General features: G+C 40.8%; 1 protein-coding gene across 5 annotated transcripts in view; it reads left to right on the top strand.

The window, feature by feature from the left end:
• Positions 1-21,789, top strand: part of FRMD3 (FERM domain containing 3) — a 231,577-nt gene extending 209,788 nt beyond the window's left edge. For all 5 annotated transcript variants that reach the window (XM_056523864.1, XM_056523855.1, XM_056523847.1 and 2 more), the window contains one exon: positions 19,933-21,789. In XM_056523864.1, coding sequence (XP_056379839.1) covers positions 19,933-20,531 — 599 coding nt within the window. In that variant the 3' untranslated portion in view covers positions 20,532-21,789. The remainder of the gene's footprint in view (positions 1-19,932) is intronic.
• Positions 21,790-26,634: the final 4,845 nt, after the last annotated feature.

The following is a 26,634-nucleotide window of genomic DNA, read 5'->3' as shown; positions in this document are numbered from 1 at the left end:
GTAGTAACACACATAACTCTTTCATTGTCTTCATAAATCCTGAAATGGATTGAATTATCATTGAGAAGCCCACCACAGAGCACTGAGCAGAAACCCCATCCCCACGCACCACTGGAGGGGTTGTTTTAGCCTCCCTGGTCCATAATTTCTCTGAAAACTATTTTTTGTAGGGTTTTACAATCCTGTTTTAACCCCTTAAGGACCAAGGGCGTAAACTTACGCCCTTGGTCCCGCTCCTGTGATATAATGCGGGGTTATAAGGTAACCCCGCATCACATCACGGCGGGCCTGGTGTCATAGTGAAGCCGGGACCCGCCGCTAATAGCGCGCGGCACCGATCGGTGCCGGTTAGCTCAGGGAGCTGTTCGGGATCGCTGCGGTAAAATCTCGGCATCCCGAACAGCTGTACTACTGGAGGAAGGACTCTTACCTTGCTTCCTGAAGTCCGATCGCCGATTGAATGATTCAAGCCTGAGATCCAGGCTTGAGCATTCAATCGCCGAAAACACTGATTGATGCATTCCTAAGGAGAGGCATCAATCATTGTTAAAGATCAGTACATGCAATGTTATAGCCCCCCCTAGGAAAAGAAAAAATGTAAAAAAATCACTAACCCTTTCAATGATTTCTTCCCCTAATAAAAGTTATTTAAAAGTTATAATGTTATTTTCGTGCAAAATTCACGGGAAATTCGCACGCAATTTGCGCGGAATTTGCACGGAATTGCGCACAGACATGGGGGAGAAAGAAGTGAATGGTTTTTCAGCCATTTCCGCGCAGATTGTGCGCGAATTCCGCACGAAAACGATGTCGGGCAGAATTTTTTTTTACCATTGACTTCAATTGATTTCTGCTAGCGGATTCCGCTTGAAGAATGAACATGTTCTTTCTTCAAGCGGAACAGAATTCAGCGTCGGAATTCTGCTCGCAGAATTTCCGCAGTGTGAACAGGCCAGCAGAAATAACATTAAAGTCAATGGGCAGAGGAGATGTTCATTCATTTGGAGCGGAGAATTCAAGAGGAATTACTCGAGTAAATTCCTCTTGAATTACTCCGTGTGAACGCACCCTTATTCTATATTTTGTTTTTGTTTTCTATGATATATATGATTTATTCCCTGTTGCTCATAAAGCATATTTACCAATTTCATACAAAAACATTGATTATATCAATATGTCATTAGTGTGCTCTGTATAGTATTATGTTTCTGTGTCCCTTGCTGTATGATTTATGTGTATCAGATTTTACTTACTGTGCCATGGGAGAGAGTTATGAGAACTAGTGCAGAGAGAAATTGGAGTAGGTGTTCATGGCAAAGTCAGGTCATCGTTACAAAAGGATAAGGAGTCATGGGTGGAATCTGACTGGTGCTATAGGCCTTTTCCTTTGTACCAGTTTTAATATGTATCTATCCATGTGCCTAGAAGTGTGGTATTTATATCCATGCAGCGTGGAGCATTGTGTGCCTGTGTTCATGGTGATGTTATCTAATGCCTCTATGCTTTGTATGCTCATGTATTGGTATAACATTGTCACTTAATCTTGAACTGTCCTTTATACAAAGTGGTTTTGCAAAATGGATCTCAAAATGTTCATCATATATATTCATGCATTGCCACTCCTACGTTTTAGTGTTTGGGAGTATTTAGGAGAATGGTATGTTGTTTCATGCTCTGTTCTGTACTGCTGTCTTGTATCAAAAGAGACAAGGTAATTATAGAAAAGTTTTCTCAGAAGACATTACAACTATAACAGACATTATGAGATAGAGCAGGGATGGGAAACCTCTGGGCCCTGGCTGCAGAATCAATACTTGTGGCCCGCTGGGATCCTTCCACATGTCACAGCCCCTTCTAAGCATTAAGACTGCCAGGACTGTGACATGCAGATGTGCAGGAGGGGAGCCCAGGGACAGGAGCTTCATCCGTGCCTCCCGACTTGCTTCTCTTTTGCCAAAAGATCCACTTATCTTGCCTCCCCACTCTCTGCCCTCCCCACTGTGAGAAAATCTACTGCTGTAAGCAGAAAGTTTTTTGGGGTACATCTGCCCAGACACGCACCACTGAGGGAGAATATATTAATATACAGCGGCGTACCTACTTTGGTGAAACCTGCCCCTGCCATGGAAACACAGACCAGACAAAGCAGATCAACAGCAAGAGGCTCCAGGCATCTGTTACTTTTGTTGCTGCTGCACCATTTGACCTCAGGGCGCACACTCGGCACAAATGGAGGGCTGGCATTTGCTTTTCCAGGCTCCTGTTTGCGCCGGTGTGTGCCCGGAGTTCAAAGAGCGCAGACGTAGCTTAAAGCCTCAGGCTCTGTATCTATTTTGCGGTCTGTGCGCCCCCTAGAGGCAGAATTTGGCACTTCATATATATATATCTACCTCGGTAAAAAGGCCCCACCTGTTCTGCACTCCGGTGCTTCACTTCCTCTCCTTGGTCATCTCAGAATTATACTGTTTGAAGATGGGAGGTGGCAGGTGCTTGTCCTTTCCATTATTTGCCTACAAAACCACGACCAGACGTGATGTCCAATAGATATATGATGTCACTGCAACATCAGTTACATAATGCACTATTGGACATCGACCTTTAAATAATTGGCCCCCAAATGACATTTTAAACTTTCAAATGGCCCTTGGCAAAGAATGGTTCTTCCCCTCTAAGATAAAGAAATAAAAGACAGTAAAGACACTTTTAGAGAGGCTCTTTAAAGGAGTATTCTGGGACTGTTTTTTATTTTTATTTTTACCCTGTATCCAGACAAATATTAAAAAAATAAGTTATACTTACCTACCCCACTCCCCAGTAGCTCCTGTTCTAGTGACTTCCTGTCCCATGCTGCTCACCTCTTGGTCTTGATTTTGAGACGAAACATAGGAGCATGACCTTACCCAGTAACTGGCCATAACTAAAAAACTGCTGCAGCCTGTGATTAATTGAGTGAGAAGGTCTTGCTTCTGCGCTTTGACTCCGAAGCAGGAGAAAGTTGCCAAAAAAGACCTGTTATGGGGGACAAATTTCATAAAATTTTTCATTTTTACCCTGTCCTAGCAGAATATAACAAAAGTATGATTCTGCAATACCCCTTTAAACTTACTATATGGTTACAGATACATTTTCTGAAATTTGTATACTAGATGTGTATCAAGTAGTGATTTAGACAATCCAAAGGAACGCAGATTACTGCGCCTGACCTTTTAACTTTTTTTCCGAGCCTCCCAGAGCAAGCTTGCACGTGGGCAAAGGACCTTCATCCCAGGCTAGAAAATATTTGAGTGAGTTTAGGTTTTATTCTTTGTATTATCTACCTTAACTATTGCTTGAACTTACTACTGCTGTAAAATAAGCTATGTGTTTTATTATCACTATCTGGACTTATTTCTTATCCCTTTTTAGCTGCCTATTCAGCTACTAGATCTTTCTACACCCTGCTTGCAAGTTAACCCCCACCCCACCCCCACTTTATCTCGCATCTTGTTTGTGTGCAATGCTCTAAACTTGCATCGTGGTCCTTTCAGCAATATAGATTTGCATCTAATAATGTATTTCTATCAACATATACTTCTTGTTACTGTACAATTTTTGTCTAGCATTCAATGAAACGAAAATCGAGGGATGAACAAAGTAGTCTACCTCATCAAGAACAGAATCATATACAGTATTTCACATAGGTGGGCTCCTCACATTTTTTAAGTATTTTATTATATCTTTTCCTGTGACAACACTGAAGAAATTACACTTTGCTACAATGTAAAGTAGTGAGTGCACAGCCTGTATAACAGTTTTTAATGTTTTTTTGTTGCTTTCCCCTCAAAATAATTAAAACATAAGTGAATATACCACTAAGTAGATATGCCCCAATTGGGCCAGATGAGCCATTTTTTCTATCTGGTGTCATGTGACTCAATAGTGTTAGAAGGTCTCAGGTGTAAATGGGGAGCAGGTGTCTTAAATTTAGTGTTATCACACTCTCTAATACTAATCACTGGAACTTCAACATGGTACCTCATGGCAAAGAACTCTCTGAGGATCTGAAAAAAGTATTGTTGCTCTACATTAAGATGGCATAGGCTAAAAGAAGAATGCCAAAACCCTGAAATTGAGCTGCAATATGGTGGGTAAGTGACAGTGACTTCACAGGACAAGTTACACTTAGAACAGGCCTCACTATAGTCTACCAAAGAAGTTAAGTGCACGCGCTCAGCGTTATACCCAGAGGTTGTTTTTGGGAAATAGACGTATGAGTGCTGCCAACATTGCACCATTGAGGGAGACATACATTGCAGAGGTTTAAGGGGTGGGGTTTGGGGATCGGCCTGTCAGTGCTCAGACCATATGCGACACACTGCATCAAATTGAACTGCATGAATTGAAGAAGGGGAAGCCTCTTTTAAAGATGACGTACAAGAAAGCCTGCAAACGGTTTGCTGAAGGCAAGCAGACTAAGAAAATGGATTACTGGAACCATGTCATGTGGTCAGATGAAACCAAAATAAACTTATTTGGTTCAGATGGTGTCAAAAGTCGGTGGCGACAACCAGGTGAGGAATACAAAAACAGGTGTGTCTTGCCTACAGTCAAGCATGGTGTTGGGAGTGTCATGGTCTGGGGCTGCATGAGTGCTGCTGGGTAGCTACAGTTCATTGAGGGAACCATGAATGCCAACATGTCCTGTGACATACTAAGGCAGACAACTGAGCCGCAGGGCCAAACACCCCTCCAAGAGAACCACTACCTTGCTAAAGAAGCTGGGTTCACACTGAGAATCATCAGCTGGAAAACCTCTGGCCGTCATTCCGAGTGCGGCCAGTACCACCTGAAATCAGTCAGTGCAAGAATGCTGTTGCTATTGAAGACAGTGTCTGCGGCGCAGATTCTGCCAGAGCATTAAGCAAGTTCTTTGTTCTGGTGGAATTTTTAAGATTGGAATTTTCTGATGGAATTTTCTGCAGTTTGAATGGGTTAATGAAAAACCCATTCACCCGCATTCACCTTCAGGCAGCAGAATTTTCAACTGAAATTCAGAAGTGGAATTCCGGTCAGAAATTCCATGGTGTGAACGTACCCTAAAGGTGATGGACTGGCCAAGCATGTCTCCAGACCTAAACCCTATTGAGCATCTGTGGGACATCCTCAAATGGAAGGTTGGGGAGCACAAGGTCTTTAACATCCACCAGCTTCATGATGTTGACACTTTGAGCCCAATTTGGACATTTCCACTTAGGAGTGCTCTCACATTTGTTGCCAAGGTTTAGACATTAATGGCTTTGTGTTGAGTTATTTTGAGGGAACACAACATTACACACTGTTATACAGGCTGTGCACTCTCTTTACATTGTAGCAGAACATCATTTCGTCAGTTAGACACAACAAAGCAAGTAGGTGTCTGGCACTTAAAGGGGTACTCCGGCACTTAGACATCCTATTCCCTATCCAAAGGATAGGGGATAAGATGCCTGATCGCAGGGGTCCTGCCACTGGGGACCCCCGTGATCTTGCACGCCGCACCCCGTTTATAATCATGTTCGCTCCGGGTCTGATTACCGGCGACCACAGGGCCGGCGACGTGTGACGTCACGCCTCCGCCCCCCTGTGACGTCACGCTCCGCCCCTCAATGCAAGCCTATGGGAGAGGGCGTGACAGCTGTAATGCCCCCTCCCATAGGCTTGCATTGAGGGGGCGGAGCGTGATGTCACACAGGGCGGAGCCTTGACGTCACAACGCTCCGGCCCCATGATCAACAGTAATCAGACCCGGAGCAAAAACGCACCGGGGACTGATTATAAACAAGGTGCGGCGTGCAAGATCACAGGGGTCCCCAGCGGCGGGATGCCCGCGATCAGGCTTCTTATCCCCTATCCTTTGGATAGGGGATAAGATGTCTAAGCGCCGGAGTACCCCTTTAAGTAATGATGGCTCTTTGGATAAATCAGGCATGGATGTGTGTGTGGAACACCTGTTTGGGCCGTCTGTGGTGCTGACATGCATATAAAGTCAGACAATTTAATACTTCAAAAGTAGAAAAAACTCACGGTCCAAATCAAGCGTTGGCAGACGAAGTGTGCACAGCACATGAAACGGATACCATCCATCCCTGGGAGGCACCCCCTCATACATGACATTTTCTCTAATAAAGAAGATTGAATTGGACTGGGGAGTACGACAGTACATCTTTTTGACTACTTTTTCAGTAATAAATTGTCTAACTTTTGCAGTAGTAATTTCTTCAGTGTTGTCACCTGAAAAGATATAATGACAAATATCTAAACATGTTGGAGGTATAATCACTTACAGTGCCTTGCAAAAGTATTCACCCCCCCCTTGACTTTTTTTGTATTTTGGTACATTACAGCCTTAAGTTCTAATTACTTGTTAATCTGAATTTTTTGTGATGGATCAGAACATAATAGTTGAAGTTGGTGAAGTGAAATGAGAAAAATATATAAATAAAACTATTGTTTAGAAATAGAAAACAGAAAATTTTCATGTGCGTATGTATTCACCCCCTTTGTTAGGAAATCCATAAAAAGCTCTGGTGCAACCAATTACCTCCAGAAGTCACATAGATAGCACACATGTGGACATCATTTCGCTAATTAAGTGTCACATGATCTGTCATTACATATACACACCTTTTTTGAAAGGCCCCAGAGGCTGCAACACCTAAGCAAGAGTAACTAAACAATGCCATGAAGACCAAGGAACTCTCTAAACAAGTAAGGAACAATGTTGTTGAGAAGTACAGGTCAGGGTTAGGTTATAAAAAATATCCAAATCTTTGATGATCCCCAGGAGCACCATCAAATCTATCATAACTAAATGGAAAGAACATGCCACAACTGCAAACCTGCCAAGAAACGGCCGCCCACCAAAACTCACGGGCCAGGCAAGGAGGGCATTATTCAGCGAGGTAACACAGAGACTTAAAGGGGTACTCTTGTGGAAAACTTTTTTTTTTTTTTTTAATCAACTGGTGCCAGAAAGTTAAACAGATTTATAAATGACTTCTATTAAAAATTCTTAATCCTTCCAGTACTTATTAGCGGCTGTATACTACAGAGGAAATTATTTTCTTTTTGGATTTCTTTTCTGTCATGACCACAGTGCTTTCTCTGCTGACACCTCTGTCCATGTCAGGAACTGTCCAGAGCAAGAGAATATCCATATAGCAAACATATGCTGCTCTGGACAGTTCCTAAAATGGACAGAGGTGTCAGCAGAGAGTACTGTGGTCGTGACAGAAAAGAAATCCAAAAAGAAAATAATTTCCTCTAGTTTACAGCTGCTAATAAGTACTGGAAGGATTAACAATTTTTAATAGAAGTAATTTACAAATCTTGTAACTTTCTGGCACCAGTTGATTAAAAAAAATACATTCACGTACATTCACGTCCATTTGCCGCTCCCGAGGTATGACGCATGCTCAGCAGGTGAGCGCGCATCATACGTGGTGGGTCCCGGTTGCTATAAGCGATCGGGCTGATGTCTGGCATCAACCCTGTAGACGCGTTTGATCACCGCATCTAAAACGAAAGTGAAAATTGCCAGTTAGCTCAGTGGTGCTGTTTGGGAGCGCCGTGGTGAAATCGCGGCATCCCGAACAGCTTGCAGGATGCGAGGAGGATCCCTACTTGCCTCCTCACTGTCCAATCGCCGAATAACTGCTCCATGCCTGAGATCCAGGCAGCAGCAGTCGAGCGGCAATAACACTGATCAATGCCATGCTATTGCATGGAAGTGATCAGTGTGGGAAATCAGTGTGTGCAATGTTATAGTCCTCTATGGGAGCTATAACATTGCAAAAAAAAAGTGTAAAAAGAAAAGTTAAAAAATTAGATTTAATCCCTTCCCTAATAAAAGTTCATATCACCCCCCTTTTCCCATAAAAAAAAAAAAAAGTGTAAATAAAAATAAACATATGTGGTATCGCCGTGTGCGTAAATGTCCGGCCTTTAAAAATATATTGTTAATTAAACCGCTCATTCAATGGCGTACACGTAAAGAAATCCCAAAGTCCAAAGTAGCGTATTTTTGGTCACTTTTTATACCATAAAATATGAATAAAAAGTGATCAAAAAGTCCAATCAAAACATAAATGGTACCAATAAAAACTTCAGATCACGGTGCAAACAATTAGCCCTCATACCACCCCTTATACAGAAAAATAAATAAGTTATAGGCATCAGAAGATGACAGTTTTCAGCATATTAATTTTGCCGCACGTAGTTATGATTTTTTTTTTCGTAGTAAAATTAAATCAAACCTATATAAATTGGGTATCCTTGTGATAGTATGGACCTACAGAATAAATATAGGGTGCAATTTTTACCGAAAACTGCACTGCGTAGATACGGAAGCCGCTAAAAATTACAAAATGGCTTTTTTTTAAAATTTTGCCTCACAAATATTTTTTTTCTGGTTTCGCCGTAGATTTTGTGGTGAACTTATTAATAGTATTACAAAGAACAAGCCCTCATATGGATTTTTAGGTGGAAAATTTAGAGTGTTATGATTTTTATAAGGTGAGGAGGAAAAAATAAAAGTGCAAAAATGAAAAATCGCCAAAGAGGGAAGGGGTTAAGGTAACCCTGGAGGAGCTGCAGAGTTCCACAGCAGAGACTGTAGTATTTGTACATAGGACGACAATAAGCCGCACGCTCCGTAGAGTTGGGCTTTATGGCAGAGTGGCCAGAAGAAAGCCATTACAATAACATGCTGGTGTAGACCCCAACTTTACCTTTTCATAATGGGTAAAAGGAGAAAAAGCCCACCAAAATTTGTTAGGCAATTTCTCCCGAGTACGGAAATACCCCATATGTGGCACTAAACTGTTGCCTTGAAATACGACAGGGCTCCGAAGTGAGAGAGTGTCATGCACATTTCAGGCCTTAATTAGGAATTTGCGTAGGGACAGACCCGGATACAAACATTACACTTGTCACCGATACCAAAAAATAGCCTACGGCAGTGTTTCCCAGACAGGGTGCCTCCAGCTTTTGCAAAACTCCCAGCATGCCTGGACAGTCAATGGCTGTCCAGAAATACTGCGAGTTGTTGTTCTGCAACAGCTGGAGGCTCCGTTTTGGAAACAGTGCCGTACAAGACGTTTTTCATTTTTATTGAGGGGGGGGGGGGGGGGGATTTAACTGTGTAGGGGTGTGTATATGTAGTGCAGTGTTTTTAGGGTACATTTGCATGGCGGGGGTTCACAGCGAGTTTCTGCTGGTAGTTTCAGCTGCAGCGGAAAATTTGCTGCATCTTAAACTTGCAGCGAGAAACTCACTGTAAACCCCCACCCGTGTGAATGTACCCTGTACATTCACATGGGGGGGGGGGGGGGCAAACCTCAAGCTTTTTCTGGGGAAAAACTCTCAGCATGCACTAACAGCCGAAAGGCACGCTGGGACTTGTAGTTATGCAGCAGCTGGAGGCACACTAATCCAACTCTCAGCATGCCCTTTGGCTATAAGTGCATGCTAGGGGTTGTAGTTATGCAACAGCTGGAGGCACACTTTTTCATAGAAAAAATTTGCCTCCAGCTGTTGCATAACTACAACCCCCAGCATGCACAAACTACCAAAAGGCATGCTGGGAGTTGTAGATGTGCCTTCTGCTGTTGCATAACAACCACTCTTGGCACCCGCTTTAGCCCTCTGGAATAGGGGTGAAGCAGGTGCCGTTAGTGACACCCCCAGCAGGAGTCCTGATTCGTTGGCCGTTACCAGACGACGAATCAGGACGATCAGGAGGTGGCACCAGTGCTGGTAAAGGGGGATAGTTGCCATCTCGGACGGCACCTATCACCCTTTTTTTCAGGGTCATCAGGGACCCAATTGACCCGGAATCACTGCAAATCACAGATCTGAATTGATCTCAGGACCCCCCCAGGGGTTTGCACGGGGTCCCTGCTGAATGATTTTAGCAGGCATTCCGTTCCGTTCCATAAATGGAAATGCCCAGGCGGTACAGGTATGCCCTGGGTCCTTAAGTACCAGCATGTCAGGGCATACCTGTACACCCTGTGTCCTTAAGGGGTTAAAGCAGGACAATAAAAGAAAAGCGTGTAAACATGGGGATCATTTTAATCGTATTAACCCACATAATAAAGAAAACATAATTTTTACTGTAAAGTGTACAGCATGAAAATGAAACCTTTCAAAATTTGCTAAATTGCGGTTTTCTTTTCAATTTCCCCACACAAATAATATTTTTTTGGTTGTGCGATACATTTTATGGTAAAATCAGTGATGTCATAGCAAAGTACAATTGGTTGAGCAAAAAACAAGCCCTCGCATGGGTCTGTTGATGGAAATATAAAAGAGTTATGATTTTTAGAAGTCGAAGAGGAAAAAATGAAAATGCACAAATAAAATTGGTTGTTTCCTTAAAGGGGTAGTCCAGTGGTGAAAAACGTATCCCCTATCATAAGGATAGGGGATAAGTTTGAGATCGCGGGGGGTCCGACCGCTGGGGCCCCCTGCGATCTCTCTGTACGGGGCCCCGGCTCTCCGCCGAGATAGCGGGTGTCGACCCCCGCACGAAGCGGCGTCCGACACGCCCCCTCAATACATCTCTATGGCAGAGCCGGAGATTGCCGAAGGCAGCGCTTCGGCTCTGCCATAGAGTTGTATTGAGGGGGCGTGTCGGCCGCCGCCTCGTGCGGAGGTCGACACGCCCCCTTCCCGCCGGCTGTCGGGGCTCCATACAGGAGATCTCGGGGGGCCCCAACGGTCTGGACCCCCCGCGATCTGCAACTTATCCCCCTATCCTTAGGATAGGGGATAAGTTGCTCACCACTGAATCACCACTGGACTACTCCTTTAAGGCCAAAATGGTCTGTGTCCTTATGGGGGGTTAATATATGATGTTTACTATCCTTATGAAATATGTTACTATATACTAGATTTATAGGGACAGAATGTTGATCCAGGGATTTATTCTGACTGCCATATTTGGAGTCGGGAAGGAATTATGAGGTTTTTTTTTCCCTTCCTCTGGATCAACTCAGTAGGGACTCATTAAGGATATAGGTTGAACTTGATGGACTCTAGTCTTTTTTCTACCTTATGAACTATGTTACTATCCCACACAGTGAACGGCGTAAATGTAAAAAAAATTCCAAACACTAGAATTGCTTCTTTTTGGTCACATTACATGTCAGAAAAAATTCAAAAAAGTGATCAAAAAGTTAACAAAAATGATACCAATAAAAACTACACATCACAACACAAAAAAATGAGCCCTTATACAGCCATGTATACGGAAAAATGTGAAAGTTTTAGGGGGTCAAAATTGGATATTAACATATTAAATATAGTTATTTTGTTAAAAAAGTTTGAGTTTTTTTTAAGTACTATAATAATAGTAAAGCATGTAAACATGGGAATCATTTTAATCATATTGACCAACAGAATAAAGAAAACATGGCAGTTTTACCGTGAAGTGCACTGCATATACATGGCACTCCATAAAATTTTCAAAATTGCCCACACAAATAATATTTTTTGAGTTGTCCCGTACATTTTATAGTAAAATTACAAAGTGCAATTGGTCACAGAAAAAACAAGCCCTCATATGGGTCTGTAGATGGAAAAATATTATGGCTCTTAGAACATGAGGAAGAAAAAAAAATAAAAAATGCAAAAACGAAATTGTCTGTGTCCTCAAGGCCAAAATGGGCTGTGTCGAGTTAAAGGCAGTCGGAAAGTGAACACCAAAATGTTCATAAAGCCAGTGTTACACAAAGACTTGCCTTCTTGAAAGACTGCATCAGTTGATTCGTTTACCTGTAACCATCTATACATAGTGAGGAAGGATAAATTGTTGCGTTCCACAGAGTGTATTATTAGAGTGGTGGATCACTTTATCCTCCCATGTAAATCCCTTGGCTTTGTTTCTATGACCTTCCTATTCTATTACTCTTCGCTATAAACATTTCTATCTCAGGCACATAATAGCTATTCTTCCTGGTACTAATACAGACCAGTGCATGGAACAGCTAGGACAGTATCAGTCATGATGGTGAAGTGCTTGGTTAAAATCAAGACTACTAAAAGCATTTATTTGCGCATGGTGAACCACTCCAACAAAGAGATTTTCATTCGCTTGCTGAAGTTTGGATCTAGGATCAAAGCCACAAGTGCTGGTAAAAGCTTTTATTCTATAATCTACCATGTACAGACAGCAAGTGGGTACTTACATCCCAGCAGTATTAATATGTTGTTTTACAAATGTAAGATTAGTTATGTATATTTGTAAGAAGAAAATAGAAGGTGTCGTCTATTAGTTTAAGGCTGCCTTCACACACAGTATTTTCTGGCTTGTAAAACACTTTTTGTGACTTTTTAGAAACATTTTTAGTGTACATTTTTCTGCTTTTATTTTTTCTGTGTCCTTTAGAGACGTCTATGGAAAAATAAGATACCTAGACTATTATGTGATTTAAAAAAAAATTGCCACACTTTTAAAAAGTGATATGAAAGGTGAAAAATATGTCATGAAGGCCAGATGTAGCAAGTAGAATGGATATTTTGGTGCAACTGTAAGCCTACTCATAACAGTAATACAGTACATGTAATTTGCTGGCTGTATAGCTACTTATACCTGAGCATAATATAGACATCTTTCTGCGCCCACACAACATCAGGTCTAATGACCTGAACTAACACAATTACAGTACGATTGGCCATGATACAGATGCAGATATGAGGCCATGTTAAGTGTGTGAAACTAGCCTTACACGGGTGATAATGTACTAGATTTATTCAGAGTGGTGCATGTTTTAATCAATTTGAGGCAAATCACTCCGACTAGCTTTTTACTTAGACTGGGTTAAAAAAAATACCATTCTTAGTAATGTGAGCCATTGTGTTTTAACAAGTATTTGCAATATTCTGGGTAGTCTGATTTCTTTTCTTTAAGCAATATGGGATTTATGTTTTTCTTTAAATTGGAGCAGTTCCTGCCATATTATGAACAACTACAACCAGAAAATATGTTCTTTTTATCAAACAGAAGCATTTGCTAACCTGGAATAACAAACATAGTTGGTATTATGCTTTAAAAAGGGAAGCACCTTGTAAGATAGCTTTTAAAGGAATGAAAGAAACAAAAGACAGTCCAACCAGCTTACCCCGCCCGGACAGATGGAGCACGGACTCTTGGCGCTGGACAACACCGCAGAGAATGTAGAAAATGGAGGATGGAGTCCAGCTCAGTTGCAAATAAAATTCAATTTATTGGTAGACAAATGCAGGAACACAAGGGTTACGAGTTTCAAGCGCTACAAGCGCTCTTAGTCATACACTGTGTATGACTAAGAGCGCTTGCAGCGCTTGAAACGCTTAACCCTTGTGTTCCTGCATTTGTCTACCAATAAATTGGATTTTATTTGCAACTGAGCTGGACTCCATCCTCCATTTTCTACTTTTAAAGGAATGTATTTACTAAGTTTGACTATAAAATCATGATGAAAAAAAGTCTGCCTCTACAGTATAAGTTGTATAAAAACAATTGGGCAGGTTTTTACTTATCTAATATTTAGCATAAAATTAGATAGGACAGATACATTTGGTGTATCTTTGGACACTTATATCTAACTTTACATTATCTAATGGTTGGCTTACTTTATGGCAGAATTTTGTGCCAAATTTTGGTGCAAATATGGAGCATCTTGTATGTAAAGCCATGCCACTTCAGACATGTTGAAAAGAAGTGTCTAAAACACATAGTAAAGGGGGAAATTGGTCATTTTAGGTGTTTTTGACATCTGTAGACGTTTCCTAGTATATCTTTAGATCATGTACCTATTTATTACATTCTCACATAGATTTTGTTTATATATATATTAGCCACATCTTCACAATGGCACAAAAAAAAAAGTCTGATGTGATTTCTGAAGCCTGAAAGCGGACTTGATATGTAAGGCTGGGATTCTACTAGTATGGAAACTGCCACTGCACTTCCTTGATATTTCTCATTCCTTTTGAATACTCTTCTGGCCTTGGCTCAAAAACTGCAGTGGCAGTTTCTATACCAGATTAAATCACAACCTTACATAGCAAGTCCGCTTTCAGGCTTCAGAAATCACATCAGACTTTGGTTTTTATGCAGTTGTGAAGATGCAGATAATTTATCGAAATCTGTGCGACAATGTAATGTACAGGTCCATGAAGTTTGGTCTGTAGTAGAGCCCTGTATTGGGATTGGGATTCTGCGGGACCTAATAAAAATCTTGTGAGCAGTAATGAGGTTGTTGCGTGCAGTGTGTTTGTGTGGTGGTCACAGAAAAGTGGGCCTGTAAAATCCTGAGCAGTTCCGCATATCTCTGAAATGCTACAGGGACTACTGAAATGGCACAAGGGGGTTATCAAATGGCACAAGTGGGTAATAAAATGGCACAAGAGGTAATGAAATGTGATATTAAAGGGGTATTCCAGGCCAAAACTTTTTTTTATATATCAACTGGCTCCGGAAAGTTAAACAGATTTGTAAATTACTTCTATTAAAAAATCTTAATCCTTCCGATAGTTATTAGCTTCTGAAGTTGAGTTGTTGTTTTCTGTCTAACTGCTCTCTGATGACTCACGTCCCGGGAGCTGTGCAGTTCCTATGGGGATATTCTCCCATCACGCACAGCTCCCGGGACGTGACATCATCATTGAGCAGTTAGACAGAAAACTTCAGAAGCTAATAACTATTGGAAGGATTAAGATTTTTTAATAGAAGTAATTTACAAATCTGTTTAACTTTCCGGAGCCAGTTGATATATAAAAAAAAGTTTTTGCCTGGAATACCCCTTTAAGAGAGCAGGTTCATGCAGGGCTCTAGTCTGGAGTCTATTTGCACAATATTTTGTACCTAATTTAAATTGTTACAATATAAAGATTTGTCTTCAGCTGCTACTTTTGATGAAAGATGGCTTATCCTTTAGGGGCATTTTAAAGTGCTGTAAGTAGCATTTTGTTTCAAAAAGACATTGATAAATTCTCAAAGTTTTTGTGCAACTAAGACATACATCTGGTGCATTTGCAATAATAAATCTGTATCAATGTTGCAAGTTGCATTTAGTTTGAGACAGAACAGTTACTGGTTTTATGACTTTGTGCCTAACTTTTTTAAGGCTAGGTTTCCACTTGTTTATTTTTTTTTTTCACAAAAACGCCAATAAAAGCGCCCATTCTGCCACATGGCGGTTTTTTTTTTTGTGAAAAAACACTGCGGCCTGATGTTAGTTGCAAGTCAATAGGGAACTGCAAAATGCCAAATACACTTGGCGTTTTTCAGTTTGGCGTTTTTTTAATCCTTTTGGCGGTTTTGGGCTCCTTGGCAGTTTTTAAAAAACAACCTCTTGTAGAGACATTGCCGTTTTTTTGTGAAAATCTTGGCGTTTTCCTCCCATAGAAGTCTATGGGAGTGAAAAAACACTATGTGGGTTTTAACTTAGGTGTTTTTTCAGGCTGTTTTTATTCTTTCTTGGACTTAAGTGATCCAAAAAAATTATGGAGATACCTTTTTTCTTAAAATTTTGTAGGGTCCCGTTAAAAAAAAAATTATAAAAAAGATACAGTAGTGATGGAAAAAATTACATTTAACGAAATGTATCTTTTTATAACAACATTTTAATTCATTTTTAAACAGGGATCAATTTATGTGGGCAGGCAGGGTACTAAAAATGTAGCCGACAATAATAAAAATGTAGTGTGTGTGTGTTTCACTTTAAACATTTTTTTTTTTAGGTAGTACTACTACTCCCAGCATGGAACACACTGTTCCATGATGGGAATAGTAGCACCTGTACTAGTTGAAAGATCGACAGGGTCCGTTGCGATCCTCCTATAGATGCGGCCGGCCGCTCATCTATGGTCCCCTGCACTGCCGTATATATACACCTATTCATATTTCCCGCAGAGCTGTGATTGGCTAGATGGTTCCAGCCAATCACAACTCTGTGGGAAATATGAATAGGTGTATATATATGTCAGTGCAGGGGACCATAGAAGAGGGGCCGGCCGCATCTATTCATTATACAGGAGGATCGCAGTGGGTGTCAGGAGTGACACTCGCTTGGATCTGTCTATTAATGCAGATACTACAGCTCCCAGCATGGAGCAGAATCCTGCTGCAATCGTCCTGATGTGAATGTCAGGATCAGCTGTACCCACGGCAACAGAGCCAGGAGAACAGCTGATCCTGAGCAGTAGATATACATCGTATATCTACTGCCCAGCAAGAACTTACAGTGAGCCTGCAATGTGTATACAGTATACTCATTGCTGGCTCACTTAACCCCTTGCTGAGCTGAGCGCTATGCACCAGTCCAGCAAGGAAAGAGTCAACTTACACTGCTGGACAGTGTAGGTTAACCCTTTGGGTTGTATACAGTATATACAGCTATCTATAGATTGCTGTATATAGTGTATACAGAAGACAAAGTGTGCTTACTTCCCTCCAGTCCCAGCTGGGTCAGTGTAGCTCCGCCCCTTAGTGATGACATCATTAGGGAGCGGAGCTTCAGACGGGAACCAGGCTTGTAAGTGTGAGGCTCTGTTCACATTGTCCGTTTTGTATAATGTGAACAGACCCTTCTGGTAGTGTCTTCCCAAATAGGGAGACTCCAGCTGTTGCTAAACTACAACTCCCAGCATGCCCAGACAGCCAAAGGCTGTCTGGGCATGCTGGGAGTTGTAGTTTTGCAACAATTGGAGGTTCCCTGTTTGGGAAGACATTGCAATATGGGTGCTCTCTCCAGTGGACAGCGCCAAAAATGTACTAACCAATATTTAGTTTTTTTTCTTCTTGTTTCAGATCCATGTATGCAGAGGATTACGGCAGATTCGATGGATTACGGCGGATGAACGGGATTTTTTTTTCTTTTAATAAAATGGTTAACGAGGGCTGTGGGGGAGTGTTTTTTTAAATAAAATAAATTTTACAATGTGTTTTTTTTATTTTATTGAATTTTCAGGCTTAGTAGTGGAAGCCGGTCTTATTGACGGAATCCATTACTAAGCCAGGGCTCAGTGTTAGCCCCAAAAACAGCTAGTGCTAACCCCCAATTATTACCCAGGTACCCACAGCCACAGGGGTGCCTGGAAGAGCCGTTACCAACAGGCCCGGAGCATCAAAAATGGCGCTCCTGGGCCTAGGTGGTAACAAGCTGGCGTTATTTAGGCTGGGGAGGGCCAGTAACAATGGTCCTCGCCCACCCTGGTAACGTCAGGCTGTTGCTGTTTGGTTGGTATCTGGCTGAGAATAAAAAGACGGGGAACCCTATGCATTTTTTAAAAATAAATAAATAATGGGAAAAAAAACGCATAGGGTTCCCCATATTTTTATTCTCAGCCAGATACCAACCAAGCAGCAACAGCCTGACATTACCAGGGTGGGCAAGGACCATTGTTACTGGCCCGCCATAGCCTAAATAACACCAGCCTGTTACCGCCTAGGCCCAGGAGCACCATTTTTGACGCTCCAGGCCTGTTGGTACCGGCTCTTCCCGGCACCCCTGTGGCGGTGGGTACAGGGGTAATAATGGGAGGTAAGCGCTAGCAGTTTTTGGGGCTAATGCTAAGCCCTGGCTTGGTAATGGATTCCGTCAATATGACCGGCTTCCACTACTAAGCCTGAAAATTCAAATAAATAAAAAAAGGCGACACATTGGAAAAATTATTTTATTTAAAAAAAAACTCCCCCACAGCCCTCGTTAACCATTTTATTAAAATAAAAAAATCCAGTTCATCCGCCGTAATCCATCGAATCCGCTGTAATCCTCTGCATAAACGGATCTGAAATGAGAAGAAAAAAGAAACACAAAAAATTTGTTAGAACATTTTTGGCGCTGTCCACTGGGGAGAGCGCCCATAATGCAATGTCTTCCCAAACAGAGAGCCTACAATTGTTGCAAAAACTAAAACTCCCAGCATGCCCAGACAGCCTTTGGTGTTGTAGTTTAGTTGTAGGTCTGTTCACATTATACAAAATGGACAATGTAGCTCCGCCCCCTAATGATGTCATCAATAGGGCCGGAGCTTTACGGACCCGGACGGAACAGGAGCAATGGAGGTAAGTGGACGTCTGCTTCTGTATACACTATATACAGCTATTTATAGATAGCTGTATATTCTGTATACTGCCCAAAGGGGCTATAGGATCAGGGAGTCCTGTCAGTCTGGTGACGGGATTCCCGACTCCTGTATAGTTTACACGGGTACACTATGCCCCCCTGTATACTATACGGCCGGGGGAGGTGAGTAGTGATGTCGTACATCACTCCTCATCTCCTCACACTCTGTGGACCGGGCGCTCAGCATCCGACCCACAGAATGGTACCTGAAGACAGTGAGAAAACTGCAACAGGGGACAAAACTAGCTGTTTCTACACACCAGGGAAAATGCCAGAAAAACTGCCAAAACGCAGGAAAAAGCTATGGCAGTTTTTCTGGTGTTTTTGCTGTTTTTTTTGGTGTTAAAAAAAAAAAACAACTGGAAACCTAGCCTAATGCTATAACTAAAAGATAAAATATATAACTAAGAATAATATAGAAACACATTGAGGGACATATTAAAAAACTACTGCAATTTGTGTTACAGCAATATCAATCACATTTTTTTTTTCTTCTCACATTTTCAAAAGTCTTTTGTGCTGTTTTGAAAATATGTGATTTCACTTTTGGGGTTTTTCACAACAAAATTAAGTTAGGCGCCACATTGTAAATCTCGGAAAACTCTAGAATAAATAGCAAGTAAGTGTCACTCAATGTAGGGTTACTTATTACTTCTAGGATCACATCTGCACTCCTGCAGTAAATTTTCTGTGAAGATGAAATTGTTCCTATGCATCAAAGGATGACCAATGTTAGCAATAGCATTATTTCTCTTTTTATAGAGTTTTTCAATTACTCTTTGATATCTGAAAATATTTTTTAAATGACAGTACCTATTTAAAGTAAAGAGACTTGCTAATGTTTTGAAGCAGCAACTATAATAGTATTGTAAGAGGTTGTGTATGAGCTTGTAAGGTGAGGAAGCTTTGTATGTTACCCATCACATTGACATGAAGCCCAATCTGTGGGAATCATGTTATTGAGCAGGAGGAGCTGAGCAGATTGATATATAGTCTTGTGGTAAAAGCTCCAGGATAACCTGTTATTTGTTCATGTAAATCTCATGTGGGTGGTCCTACTCAGTGACTGACTGCTATTTCTATATGCACACTTATACACAGGTAGCAGTCAGTCACTGAATAGGACCGCCCACATGACTACTTACACCAAACTGGGCAGAGATTTGCATGAATAAAGGACACGTTGTCCCAGAACTTTCCCACAAAACCATATATCAGTCTGCTCAGCTCCTCCGGCTCTATAACATGATGCCTGCAGATTGGAATGCATTTTCAATGCAAGTTGCATGTAATGACAGAAAAGAGTTGCACTAGGAGAGCAGAAGGAGAGGAGTGTGAGTAAAACATTTACAGGTTAGTTTTTTTCCTAGCATCCTTACTGCAGGGCTTTGCATGAAGTGCCCAGCACTCAGAATGTCAATGAACCATATGTGGCTAAGAGGAGGGCAGGGGCAACATGACGCTGCTGCGGTTTCCGCACCATGACTACTTAGGAGGTGCTGGGACTGCCAAATAAAGTAGCTCTTTATGAAAATGTGACACCCCAGAAAACTTATGGGCATAGCGTCCAAACACTTTCAAGGTACTGAGAAGGGCTGACAGATTCCATTTCATATGACACACTGAGCAAATGGTAACTGGTAACTAAAGAAGTATTCTCACAATAAGTTATTTGTTGCTAACAGAACCTTCTCAGTTAAAAAACCTGCCTTGTCCACTACTAGTCTATAACAGAGAATGTAGCCAATATCATATGAAGACAACCTGACAAATGTTTCTTTGTTTTTTCTTTCTTTAGGTATCCTGCTGTCACAGCAGAATGATTCTAATTCTTCCCCTGTGCCTGGCAACTCCCCTTCAAGGGATATTGAGCTGATGCCAGACATCCGACATGATGGAGAAGATAGCATGAAAGAGGAGCCTTTAACTATCTCAGAGCAGGTGTACAACCCCAGCGCTAGCTTGCTGCCCACACCAGTAGATGAGGGGGTGGAGATGCTCTTTAACAGCTCGCTCAGGGCAGAGGGTGAAAGAGACGATGCTGATTCATTTGAGGAATTTGATGCAGATGAACATGCGTTTTTAATTGCAGAGGAAGAAGAACTGAAGGAGGCCAGGAAAGCACTAAGTATGAGCTACAATTTCCTCATGGGAAACATGCAGCTGAATGCGTTTCTGAAGAGTTTTTCCCGGCTGGTTTTGGTAGCTGTGGGGCTACTTATGGTGCTTCTCCCATTGTTGCTTGTGCTACTGGAGTCAGACATTGACATTTCCTTTCTACATGACATCCGACAGACTCCGGAGTTTGAGCAGTTCCACAATGAGTACTACTGCCCACTTAGGAAGTGGCTGGCATGTAAAATCAGCTCGGCACTTAATGTTGCCAACAGTTCTTAAACTATTTCAATATTAATAACTGAGGGTTATATTCTGATGTTTCTCTTCCCCACCATATCTTAAAAGCAGTCATTTCCATCTTCAAATAAGTTACTGATACTGTTACCAAAAATACAGAAATACATTTTAAACAGTCTAGATTTCAATGTTTTTTACTGTATAGTGGGGTAATTATGGAAATATCTCTATATTTTTAGCAATTGACATAATAATGTGTATAAAGTAGAAAATGTATCAAGACTGCCACTCCTGAAGAGTCACTTTGAATATAAACATCAGTGTATTTCTATACCCTCTTCCTGCCAGAGAGGACTGGTACAAAGAAGTGTGGTGCAGTCATCCCTGGCAGGGGAATGGGTGACCGATGCCTATACAAGCAACATTTTTTTTGCTGGTTTTATTTTCTTACCTTTTTATGTGTTGAAATATTTTGGTAAATTTGTAGTAAAGAAATATGTCTTCTTAACTAATTTCATTGTACAGACCTAATGCACAAGCGCATGTTGAGAAAATAATTTTTATTTGTCTGGCAATATTGCTTCTTTTTCATTCAGCCTATGTCTCGTATACACATTTTTTTCAAAACACAGATTACATTTGCACAGTACATTGTATGGTTATCAGCTGGTATATATTGGTGGTGGCTACAGCCATTATCGATGAAGACTCTGCTTTATGTGAAAAGTGTGTATAATCCTCACGAATCAGGGTATATTATTTACACCAATTGCACAAGCCTATTCATTCACATGAAAAGGAGAAGCTCCAATGAAATTGCTTATATTTATTTAAATAAATATATTTCCCCGGAAAGAAAGAAGCTGGTTATTCTTAGCATCCACAAATACAGTTATTTTCCCCATTCACGTTACTGCATGTGACTAAAATTCTCCACAAACAACACTATGAGCTTTAACATGTGCAGATTGACAAGAAAAGAATAAAACATCCAGAAACAAATAAATAATTGAAATGAACAAATCACAGTTGTCAGTCACATCCATTTACATGCACAAACCTTTACATCATGGTTCATTTTGTTTGAAAGGTTCTGTCATAAAAGAGTAATGTTTACTGGCTGAGCTTACTACTGCACACAATAATTCATTGTCATTGCCTGTTATTAAAGCACATTTTCATTTTACTTAAAAAGAAAGAATACAAGTTCAACTGAAGATAAAAATCTATCCTAACAAAAACTTTTTTTAAATAAATTAAATTATATATTTAAACTTGCTCCTTAAAGGGGTAGTCCAGTGGTGAAAAACGTATCCCCTATCCTAAGGATAGGGGATACGTTTGAGATCGCGGGGGGTCCGACCGCTGGGGCCCCCTGCGATCTTTCTGTACGGGGGCCAGGCTCTCCTGCCAGATAGCGGGTGTCGACCACCGCACGAATCTCCGGCCGACACGCCCCCTCAATACATCGCTATGGCAGAGCCGGAGATTGCCGAAGGCAGCGCTCTGGCTCTGCCATAGAGTTGTATTGAGGGGGTTTGTCGGCCACCGCTTCGTGCGTTGGTCGACACGCCCCCTTCCCGCGGGCTGTCGGGGCCCCGTACAGGACATCGCAGGGGGCCCCAGCGGTCGGACCCCCCCGTGATCTCAAACGTATCCCCTATCCTTAGGATAGGGGATAGGTTGTTCACCACTGGACTACTCCTTTAATGCTCTTAGCCATGAAATCAGAAGCAGACATTGTCATGTAAGCTTAGTGCTCTCAAATGGGTTATCCTAACATTAAAAGCTATCACCTATCCACAGGATAGGCAATAACTAGCTGATCGGTGGTGGTCTGACTGCTGGGACAACCACCAGTCATAAGATGGTCTCTTGTCCCCTTTCTTGTCTGTCTGCAGATTAGAGTAAATTGAGCAGTGGGCAAGCATGCATGCTTTATTTACTTATGACCATTGGGGATACTGGCAGTCTTATCCCACCAATCTGCTGGTTATTACTATTCTGTGGATAGATTATTACCCCTTTAAAGAACACCTGTGAGTTTTTTATATCATTTTGTAGCCTCTGTTGCCCTGATTATGTTTTTATTATGTTGCAACAATCTCCATACCTGAAATAGGGATTTTCATATTTGGTCTTCTCTCCCCATTTATTTGAATAGTCAAGTGTGCATGAACTATTTTTCAAGAGGTGGTGTAAAAAACGAGGCTGGTGGGGGGTGGGGGTTTGGCATAAATCAGGTTTAGGGGATAAGATAATGGCCCCTGATACCTGTTGCACATCTCCTCAGCCTTATATTAACACATGAAAGTTTTCATTTGCCTGTCTTGTTTAAAAAATTGGTCCTGATGGAAATTTTCACGTGAAGACAGGTAGAACCTAGAAAGAAAGAAATATAAAGCCAATGTTTGAGAAAAAAATAGCCCAATGTGATTTGAACCACACATGTACCGATCTAGAGAGAACAGATAACCTACCAGTGAGTGGGTGAAGTTTGGCTCAAGAGCATCAAGCAAAACAAATCAAAGGGCCTTTTTACATAGGCCGACTATTAGGAATGAGCTTTCCTAGGAACATCTATTTGCTTGATTATAAAAAGGGTCAGAGATCAGCTCACAAAGGAGTAAACGCTCGTCCAGTGAAAAATGTTTTCTAAACAATTAGTCCAGGCTGTATAATAAAGAAAAAAAACTACTTACCTCCCAGTTGTGTAAATCATACGGGGCTGTATTAGATGGGTAGAATTGTGTATGATTTGAGTGTCAGTTTATTATATCAGAGCTTATTTTAGGCACCTATTACATGTCCTAAATATTCTTGCTGGGCCTAACAGGGCAATATCAGCCTGTTTGGCCTCTTAGGTGCAAGGACTTTCTCCCATGTCTATACTTTTACGACCTATCCAGTAGTCGGACACCCACTGTTTTAACATATCACCTCTCCAGTAAATAGTTTTAGACTGGAATATCCTTTTATGCTTAGCACATAGGAGCCTGTTGACAGCTCCATATAGCGGACGAGGAAAGGAGTTAAAACATAGCTGATGCGGCCTCCTGATTGGATGCTAGAGGTGTCACTCACAGCTGAGGGGAGGGTAGCACACAAAGCTCCAGACACTTAGCCTAAAGGGTCAGCCTCCTAGCCACTTGGCGTGCGTTAACTCTCTCCGTCCTCTAAATTGAGCTGTTACCAGTTTTGAGGACACACAGCTGCTGGCTGAATCCCTTTAAGAACATTCCAATATGACATTACGCTAATACTAAACTGAACTCAATTAGAAAATTATTCATTGTGACATTCTAAGGAAAAGTTTATATCTGCAGTTGAATCATGTATGATCGCATTTGTCTACATCCTATATGGTGATGTCATGCTCAAGTCTAAAATATACTTGCACTATGTTTGAGGGAAACTTTGGCCAATCTTTCTGAAACCAAAACTGTCTAGTGTTGCCCATAACAACCAATCACAGCTCAGCTTTCATTTCATCAAAGCTCATTCAGATATGAAAGCTGAGCTGTGATTGGTTGTTAAGGGCAACTCCTACACAGTATTGGTTTTAGGAAGATTGATAAATCTTGACCAATGAGCTGTCAGATTTAACCATTTTATCCTTTTATATTTTCTGTAATATATTTGAGCTGTGTAATTTATTTAATTTCAAATATATGTTGGTTATGTATATTAGAACATTATTGTATATCATGTTGCTACTACTGATTTTATAGCAAAATCAGCAGTCTTTGCTATTACATTAGCATCCATATTATGGTAACTTCCAGACCGTCCATGGTTATACTGAACTTAACTTAGATCACCATGCATCCTTACAGTGATCATGGTCTGGTTCATTAGAAGCCCAGAGATCTAACTGTTGTAGTTGTATTCATAGCTTATTATTGCAGTGTGACCCAGACATACACATTTTTCATCCTGATCAATAATATGTTTCTATGCAAAAATGAATCAGACATTGATTTAATTGGAAATAGCTTAGTGTATATTGGATATTGATTTTGCATTCACACTTTACAGGTTTTATGTGATATATGGTTATTAAAAGGGCAAATTTATGTCTTGTTTTTAAACACAGGATGTAACAATTCAGAGCTGAAGAAAAAAAAGGAGGTAACTGGATGCATTGCTTAACACACAGCTTTATACTCACTACAGTGTCTGATATGAAACTTCCTTTATAAAAAATAATAATAACTTACTGATGCAAAACTTTCTATACTATCCCTCTTTACCTCCCGGCTGTTACAAGTATGTTCATTTGTGTTCATTTGTACGTGCAGGCAGGATCCCTGGATAGTTGTACCACCAGGAGCCTTTTCTTTTAAAGAAATCATGGCCAAATTTTGGAACCATGTTATTGGAAAAGTACAGGCAAACAATGATCCAGCAAATGTTCATTATATATTGGATGTCATTCCGAGAAGTGAAGTGTTTCAAGGGCAGATTTTTAATATGAGTACAATATTGGTGTCTAGCTGTTCATTGCAGGTCTAGGCATCCTGTATGTCTCTCTGTTTCTGGTGATCTGTAATGTCTTGTATAGTTTACAAATGTAGTCGCTTTTTCTCTATTATTAGGGTAAAGGAACATTGTCAACATGGTACAATATGCATTTGGCTTTGTCAAGAAAACTGTCTAGGAAGTGGTCTTCAAACTGTAGCCCTCAAGATATAGCAAAACTACAACTCCCATGCTGGCTCCTGTAGTTTTGCAGTATCTTATTGGCCACAGTTTGGAAACCACTGGTCTAGGAGATGGTGATGTTGTTACCCAAAGTATAGTTTAATGCCTGTAACTGCTACATCATTTCATAATAGATCCCTGGTATCAATGCCATGTCCTCTGTCATACAGAGGTCTAAAGACAATTGGGGAATTCATAATGTATAGTCTACTCTCCATGCAGGTTTATAACACACATGTGGTAGTGATTTTGCCATGCGTGGGACAATTACCCTGCACTTGATAAATTTGTCAGTTTAGATGCTTTTGTGGGGCTGTTGGGAGATAGTCTGAGTTTGAGTGTAAGAGGCCATGTGTGTCAAATTTGAGACTTTTTGCAAAAAGTGGCACTTTATAAATCACTAAGATTTGTAAAAACTATTCTAACGCAGTCCACAATGTGGTTATAATTCTGAAATGCTTTACATAAATATTCGCACTGAAACTGATTGCAACTATTTATTGGACACATTAGACTAAATAAACCGGGTAAACAGTTTGATGAATCCCCCCCAATGTACTTATATTGTATATGCAACATCAGTACATATAGTACATTATCAAAGTGAGACCATAGACCATTTTACACCATTTGGCACATTAGCAAATGGTGGTATCTTGACAACAGCTTCCCTCCCATGCGTTGAGCCCATACTTACTCATTACAATGTGTGACTTGTCATATGCTCTATATGTATTTGCTTACTGCTTCTCATAAATTGTTGAGCACAGAGTTATGTGCATTAGCACGGCACTAGACTTTGTTTTAATGTCCAAGCTGTGTATTGTTTGTCTTTTAACATTTTATTTCATAAGACATGCAGAAGGACTAGAAGCAGGTTAAAGCAAGTGCAAATTAGAATGAAAGTGGAAGGCTTACTTGCATGTGACCTTATACAGTATAAACGGGTAAAGTTTACCAATATTCTGCGGAAGAAGAAGAAAAAAGAATAACTCAGATTCCAGTTCTCACTTTTCTAGCAGAAGTTGGAAGATGAAAGCTATTAGGTTGCTATCGACAAATTCACCACTTTTTATTACTTTTATATTTGTCCAAGCAATCCTTGTTGAAGTTGGCATAAGAGGAGGTTTTTGTATAGTGAAGATATTAGTGTGATGTTATGTAGTAGGTAAAGATGGACAATCCTAAAAGCTGAATTTACAGTCCTCATTTATAGGATGTACTTAAAATGCTGCTGACATCACAGAATAGAAGGGTAAATTATTTCTTTAAAAAGCAGAAAAATACTAACAGACCACTGCATTAGACCTAAGATATATATATATATATATATATATATAACCTTACTAAAAATATTTTATTTATTCACATCAGCCCCTACCTCAGTGGATCTTACAATGTAAGCACCAAGTCCATTACTAGCTGCAAATGAATAAAACAC

This window comes from Hyla sarda, chromosome 1 (genome assembly GCF_029499605.1).
Source record: "Hyla sarda isolate aHylSar1 chromosome 1, aHylSar1.hap1, whole genome shotgun sequence".
In the NCBI taxonomy this organism is placed as follows: domain Eukaryota; kingdom Metazoa; phylum Chordata; class Amphibia; order Anura; family Hylidae; genus Hyla; species Hyla sarda.
Note: the sequence above shows the minus strand (reverse complement) of the source record. Positions and strands in the feature narration are given on the sequence as shown.